The sequence below is a fragment of the Vulpes vulpes genome, chromosome 7, assembly GCF_048418805.1.
Source record: "Vulpes vulpes isolate BD-2025 chromosome 7, VulVul3, whole genome shotgun sequence".
Taxonomy (NCBI): domain Eukaryota; kingdom Metazoa; phylum Chordata; class Mammalia; order Carnivora; family Canidae; genus Vulpes; species Vulpes vulpes.
In genome coordinates, this window is record NC_132786.1 from 9,777,160 (window position 1) to 9,784,667 (window position 7,508).

A 7,508-nucleotide genomic window follows, 5' to 3' on the forward strand; every position below is an offset into this window, starting at 1 on the left:
CTGAATAATGCTATGTGCAAAAATCACTGTGAAAGGAGGTGCTTTGGAGACTACATAGATGAATGACACATGGTCCTTACTCTTCAGGAGCTTGCAGTTCAGCAAAAAAGAAGTTGTAAAGGCATGCCTTCAAGAAACTGACACAGATCACAAAGTGGACACAGATAAAGAACTGCTAGTAGTTTACAGAGAGAGTAATTTCTATTTGAGGTCATTAGAGGCAAAGAGACCATTTAGGAGACTAGTTTGATAGTTCAGTCAAAAGATTATCAGTGCTAGAACTAAAAGAGAGGTAATGAAGACTGAGAAGGGGGGAATGGATGTTAGAGCCATCGCAGAAGCAGAAATTCCTGATTAGATAAAGAGTAGGGAAAGACAGGAAAACAGAACGAAGCCAAAGCTGACTCGGTCAGCCGAGGGCATGGATCTTTCACCTTGAAAGAAAATTCAAGAGGAAGAGTAATTTGACAGATGAAAAAGCAGAAGTCAGTACACTCATTCCATCTCCCTCTCCCTGGACTTCCTGCCTGCAGCCTGCAGGTGCGTGGTGGCCATATTCCTATACCTAAGGGTCAATTCCGTCAGCGTATGGAGGGAATGGCTTTCAACCGGTGCTAGCCCCTAGGAGCTTCACAATTTGTTAACTATAGTTTAGCCCACATCTTTCTATACCCCTTCATTAACCTTCTATCCGTAACCCTATTTGATATGCCATCCGTTTTCTGAGCCCTTAAAAACAGTATTTGGGGGATCCCTGGGTGGCGCAGCGGTTTGGCGCCTGCCTTTGGCCCAGGGCGCGATCCTGGAGACCCGGGATCGAATCCCACATCGGGTTCCCGGTGCATGGAGCCTGCTTCTTCCTCCGCCTGTGTCTCTGCCTCTCTCTCTCTCTCTGTAACTATCATAAATAAAAAATAAAAAATAAATTAAAAAAAACAGTATTTGTATATCTTTAAATAAAGTAGATTATATGTACATATAAATGTATGCTTGTATAAGCATAGCAAATAGCTGGAAAGACACACACCAAACTGTTAGCAAAAGTTACCACCTGGTAATGGGGATGCAATAGGGGAGGGACAGGGAAAAGAAAAAAGGTTTTATTTTATTTTCTGTACCATATGAGTTACTTCAAACAGTAAGTTTGTATACCTTTAAAATAAAAATAATAGTTTTAAAAGTAGATTGACAGCATGAATCAACCTAATGTAAGAAGTTCAGTTCACTGGAAGGATAAAACCTCCCTAAGAAACAGTCGACAAAATTACAGAGAAAAACCCTAAACTTATACAGATATTTAATGATAAATATATATTGAAGGAAATGATTAAATCCTTGTATGACGGCAGCATCGGAGAAATCTGTCCATCCTCATGGCTCCCAGCCCTTCCCTCCAGGCTGCTGGGGTAACCTGAGACCCACTAAGCCAGCAGACTCCTCCACGGAGCGCTCACCCTTGCCATGGAATTCCTGGTGAAGGGCCACGTGTTCTCGAACACTGCGTAAGAGGCAGAGATAGGTGGCAGCTTGGAAATGAAGCTCATGTTGGGCTCTGCACAACTTCTCACTGGTGACCTAGAAAGTAGCAAGGTCACATACTTTATTAACAGCCCAGCTAAAAATAATAATAATAATAATAATTTTAAAAATTAAAAAAAAAAAAAAAACAGCCCAGCTAAGATACAGGGCAATAGATATTTCATAAGCATTCTCTAGAATGAAAGGAAGTTGTACAGAGGAAATATAAACATGTATATGCATATACTAATTACATATGTAGAGGCACACTATAGTTCATTAGGAAAGCTGACCTCCAATTAATTGAAGAGGAATTTTACAAGGAGTATCACTGAGGAATTTCATTTAGTGTCCTCAGATTTTAATACTGAAAAAAAATCCTTTCAACTCCCTTGTCTTACAAATCTTTTACAAATGAGGAAACTAAAGCCCAGAGAGGTTTCAACCACTGAAGAGATGGGGAACTATTAGCATTAATGTCACCTCAGGAATAAAATATAGAATTTTCTCCCCCTCAAACAAATGAAAGCCTGCTTTTTATATATTTTTTTAAATTTTTATTTATTTATGATAGAGAGAGAGAGAGGCAGAGACACAGGCAGAGGGAGAAGCAGGCTCCATGCACCAGGAGCCCGACGTGGGATTCGATCCCAGGTCTCCAGGATCGCGCCCTGGGCCAAAGGCAGGCGCTAAACCACTGCACCACCCAGGGATCGCCTGCTTTTTATATTTCTGACTTTGGTTAATGTGGTAGGTCTTTCAGCTCAATGAAAAGCAAAACCATTTTGTCTGAAAAAATAATAGCTTTGTTCTCAGCAGTAACAAAATGAAGGTTATGTATAAGTAATATGCATATTTTCATATTACTAATTATACTTGCTTTCAGTTTATTTATCCATCTGAAAAATCCAGATTCTGACTCTATCTATTCAGAAGTCATCATAATTAATTTCTAGATTTAGTACTCTGTCCTGTATTTGACTAGTTTTGTGTTCAGAGGTTGTGAGCAGAGGGCAGGAAAGGTGAAAGATATGTGTGCATGGCTTCAAGTGACTTAAGGAGCTCTGCGTATACCTAATTGCAGAAATAATCTCTGGGTACCACTGCCTACATAAACACCTTTCTTTCACCTTTCTTTATTTGAATACATAGAGTTAGAATCTGAAAACTAGAAAGTTTGGTTTAAGATCTGCACATGATGCACACACACACACAGAGGTGCAGATCACATGTGAAAATGGCACTCATAAGCTGCTCAAAAAACAAATTCATCTGCTCTAACCATTTAACTTTTTTTTAAAGATTTTTTTAAATTTATTCATGAGTGTGGGGGGGGGGCAGAGATACAGGCAGAGGGAGAAGCAGGCTCCATGCAGGGAGCTCGACGTGGGACTCATCCCCAGGATCAGGCCCTGGGCTGAAGGCAGCGCTAAACCGCTGAGCCACCCGGGCTGCCCCCATTTAACTTTTAATAAATAAAAATTTATGAGTGACCAACACTGTCACACATCAACAAATGGTAACATCCATTTCTACCATATAAGCCCAAATTGATAGGATTTTAAACAGGAATTCTATGTCAGTGTAGGTAGGATAGGAGAATATGGATCCTGATTCAGCTGAGCCTGCAGCAGGAGTCAGGAGAGAAGGGCCAGCAACATACATAGTAAATGAATAACAAGAGACCAAAAGAGATCAAATGAAAAAGAAAACTCAGGGTGCCTGGGTGGCACAGTTGGTTAAGCATCTGACTCTGTTTTAGCTCTAGCTCGTCATGATCTCAGGGTCCTGGGATAGAGTGCCACTCTGCCTAGAGTCAGCTTGAGATCTCTCTGCCTTTCCCTCTGCCCCTCCTGCCCGTGCTCTCTCTCAAAAAAATCCTAAGAAAGAACGAAAATGAAAACTATCTTCTCTAAGGAAAAGCAGAAGTTCCTCCCTAAATGAAACCCTTCAGTTTAGAGAAAGGATATGGAAAATGGGCATTGATGGTTACCGAGTTAGCTCTGAGCCAACAGAAACAGAAAGCATTCCCCACGTCCTCACATACATTCCACAGAATGGTGTTTCTGGAATTTGGAGCATGGATTTTTATGTATTTCCAAGGAATTTGAGAGCCATTACCAAGCCTCTCTCAAGGGAAGTAACATTGCCTCCACAAGGTACACCTATAAACATGTCACCTTAAAAATCGTAGAATGAACTTCCATCCTAAGGAAGGTCACCGTAAACGACCTTCCATTACATTTACAACGAAGTTTAAATTCCTATCACATCTACTTCACCTACCATATCACCCTAAGCTTCAATCGTTCTCAACTGTCCCTTCTTACCTCTGGACTTTCAGTGGTACAGCTTTTTGCCCTGGACTTCATTTTCCCTAACCCTCATTTGCTTGCTAACTCTTAATTTTTCAAGTCCCTGCTTAGCAACTTTCCTCCTCAAATCCCACCACGTCCCCACACAAGATCCTCCTGTTGTTTATTCTCTTGGCTCTTACTTATTCTATGTGCTTTGCCCTATGGTTCCTCAGCCTGCAGATTTCTTAAAAGACAGGACTCTGGGATCCCCAGGTGGCTCAGCAGTTTAGCGCCTGCCTTTGGCCCAGGGCCCGATCCTGGGGTCTTCGGATCGAGTCCCACGTCGGGCTCCTGGCATGGAGCCTGCTTCTCCTTCTTCCTGTGTCTCTGCCTCTCTCTCTGTCTATCATAAATAAATAAATAAATCTAAAAAAAAAAGAAGAAGGACAGGACTCCTGTCCACCTTATTCATAATTTTAGTCAAGTTCTTAAAAGTCTCTTAAGATTTTCACCTTTAAAATTTTTTTTTGAATTTTAGAGGCGACTGAGTGGGTCAGTTTGGCGCTGGACTCTTGGTTTCAGCTCAGGTCATGATCTCAGGGTTGGGAGATTGAGACTGCAGCGGGTCCAGGCTTAGTGAGGAGTCCGCTGGTGATTTCTCAACGCCCTCTTCCTCTACCCACACTCTCTCACACACACAAATAAGAATCTTTCTCAAATAAATCTTTTTTTTTTTAATTTTTATTTATTTATGATAGTCACACAGAGAGAGAGAGAAAGAGAGAGAGAGAGAGAGGCAGAGACATAGACAGAGGGAGAAGCAGGCTCCATGCACCTGGAGCCCGACGTGGGATTCGATCCCGAGTCTCCAGGATCGCGCCCTGGGCCAAAGGCAGGCGCCAAACCGCTGCGCCACCCAGGATTCCCCTCAAATAAATCTTTTTAAAATTCTTGGGTAGGGATGTCTGGGTGGCTCAGTGGTTGAGTGTCTGCCTTTGGCTCAGGGCGAGATCCTGGAGTCCCGGATCGGGTCCCACATCGCGCTGCCTGCATGGAGCCTGCTTCTCCCTCTGCCTGGGTCGCTGCCTCTCTTTCTCTGTGTGTGTGTGTGTCTCATGAATGGATAAATAAAATCTTTAAAATAAAATAAAATTCTTGGGCTGGGTGGTTCAGCGGTTTACTGCCACTTTCAGCCCAGGGCCTGATCCTGGAGGCCCCAGGATCGAGTCCCACGTCGGGCGCCTGGAGCCTGCCTGTGTGTGTGTGTGTGTGTTTGTGTGTGTCTAATGAATAAATAAAATCTTTTTAAAAAATCTTTTTAAAATTCTTGCATTTTAGACCCACATTAGGCATAGAGTTTACTCAATACATTATACAAAAATTTTGAATTTTTGAATTTTAGTTCTAACACATTGCATCTGACTCCCAAGAGGCTGGCTCCCTTTCTCCAAATTGCCCAAAAGACAGTGGGCTTCCTACCCTGCGGTCCAAAGTACCGCCCCAACACACTATCTCAGAGATCGCTGCTTCCAACTTCCTTCCAAGACCCATCCGTAGCTCCAGAGACAGCCAGTACATGTGAGACTCCCATCTGGGAACCCAGGTGCTAGGTGTTCCTAGACCGGTCCTCGCACAGGTCAGCGTCCCTGAGCCTGTTGCCCCGCTTGAAAGCCGCTCTCGCCTAAAGGGAAGATGTACGGAGTGTGCGTTTCAGGAAGCAATTTCCCAAGGACGGCCTCCCACATGTTGTTTACCTGCTACATAAGGCAAAAAAAGCGTCGGTGTAGGAGGTCAGGCCCCACGTTAACGTAGGGACAGGACACCTCGCTGCAGGTGCCTAGCTCAGCCCTGCAAGCACCGTTCCCTTGAGGGGTGCACAGAGACCAGAGAAGTAAAACACAGCTCCCGCCAAGGCCTTCACATTCCTCCTATGCCGGGTCTCTTTTCTGCCTCAAAGACGGGTGGTCGGGGTGCCTCCCGGGGCGGCGAGAAGGTGGGCGGACGCTGCGGCGAGCCCCCCAGGCTCCGCACCCAGCACCTCTGGCCGCCGCTCGGCCTCCCTGGGCGCGGGCGCAGGCGCCGGCCCCGCAGAGCCTCGGGGCGACTCGGCGGTCCTGCCGCCCTCGGTCACCCCGGGGCTCCGGCCACAGACCACGGGCCAGGGCACGGCTTTGCTGGGGGGGAGGCCGGGTTCCCGCAAGGCGGGCGCCGCACCCGGCCGCCCCCCCCGCCCACATCCCACCCCGTCGCCCCCTCCCCGGGGAAGGGGCGCTGCAGCGCCGGCTCGGGTTTCCGTACCCGGTGTGCACGGAAGGCCTTCACGAGGTACCGATAGGCTGCGGTGTCGCGATACGGTCGGCCCGTGGCCTCGCTCAAATAGCGCAATTCCCGGAGAAGGCCTCGTAAAGTGCGCGCCGGGGACCCTAAGGCCGCCATTTTCCCGTCCTCGGAGCCCGGCGCCCAATGGCGCCCTACGCCCCTCGGGCTCCCTCCCCCCGAGCCCAGCGGCTAAATGGTACGGTCGGACCCAGGCGGCCGGGTTCCCACCCCCCTCGAACGCGGGGTAATGGAATAGCTCACTTCCCGTCTCTGCGGAGCCTTACTAATCAAACGCCGAGCGGCGCCCTAAGGAGTTAAGAGAGAAGCAAACGAAAGCCGAGTGTAAGCAATGCCCCAGGTCCTTAAGAAAGTCTGAGAACAAGGCCGAGCTGAGGGGAAAGGAGGTTCTTTGCTGACTGCGTCACTTGAAACGTCATTAGCTGACCGCTGAGTCTCGAGAATAAGTGAGCCTGTGGGAATGGCTGTTGGTTTGAAACAGAACGCGAAAGATAACCTTTTGGTATCTAGAGAGGACAGCGGAATTCAGAATACTTCCCAGAAGTCGTCCGGCACTGCACGACTCGGAAGAAGGAAATGCAGTTTCTTCTTCCCTCCCACTGTAGTCCAACACCTAGGAAAACCACACATACACTTCCTATTTTTAAAAAGTAAAATTAAGTTCGCATATTTCTGTACAGTTCTTTAAGAACGGAAAAAGTCATTTTCAATGCGGGGGTGAAAAAGAAAACGCGACCACCCCAGATGGGACTCGAACCCACAATCCCTGGCTTAGGAGGCCAATGCCTTATCCATTAGGCCACTGGGGCTTCTGTGAGCGAGGCGCTCCAGCAACGTATTCAATTTTTTTTCCTCTTTGGTACGTCACCGTCACTTAGACCTCCTTTTAACCTATCCTGAGACACCACACCTAGTACCAATATGAGTGGTGAGGCATGCTGGGAGTTGTAGTTCAGAGGACAAGAGTCCGCGTTCCGGCTCCAAAGGCTTTACCCTCGAAACAGCACCGACGCGCCGGACGGAGAACGGGAGCGCGCACGGGTTTGCGTACGCGTGTGCCTGCCCGGTAACCCCCGCGCCTGCGCAAACGTGGGCCTGCGGTGTCGCGGAGCGGAGCGCGCTGGGAACGCTGGCCGCGTCTCGGAGACTCGCCCTCGGAGCTTCTGCAGCGTCGGACTGTTACCGGAAGCAGCCTGCCCCTTCCGGGGTCGCGGCTGCCCGGATTTCGCTTGCCCCCAGCCCGCCTTTAGGGGGCGTCCGCCTCGGTCAGTTTTCTGTTTCCGGTTGAAGAGCTGAGACCGTTTCCGCGGAGCCAATGGCGGCCTGGAGACGTGGACCTTGTGTTGTGAATTGCCG

At 47.8% G+C, this 7,508-nt stretch overlaps 1 protein-coding gene and 1 non-coding gene across 2 annotated transcripts; both read right to left on the reverse strand.

Annotated features, from left to right (window-relative positions):
* Positions 1–1,086: 1,086 nt before the first annotated feature.
* On the reverse strand, positions 1,087–6,343 carry FMC1 (formation of mitochondrial complex V assembly factor 1 homolog). The gene is made up of 2 exons (XM_025982158.2): positions 6,114–6,343; positions 1,087–1,575 (listed from the first exon to the last, which is right to left on the reverse strand). The coding sequence occupies exons 1-2, from the start codon at positions 6,249–6,251 to the stop codon at positions 1,372–1,374; spliced, it is 342 nt and encodes a 113-aa protein (XP_025837943.1). The 5' UTR covers positions 6,252–6,343; the 3' UTR covers positions 1,087–1,371.
* A 545-nt stretch (positions 6,344–6,888) lies between these two features.
* On the reverse strand, positions 6,889–6,961 carry TRNAR-CCU (transfer RNA arginine (anticodon CCU)). Its single transcript has one exon. It is a non-coding gene; the product is annotated as a tRNA-Arg (tRNA).
* Between the last annotated feature and the right edge of the window lie 547 nt (positions 6,962–7,508).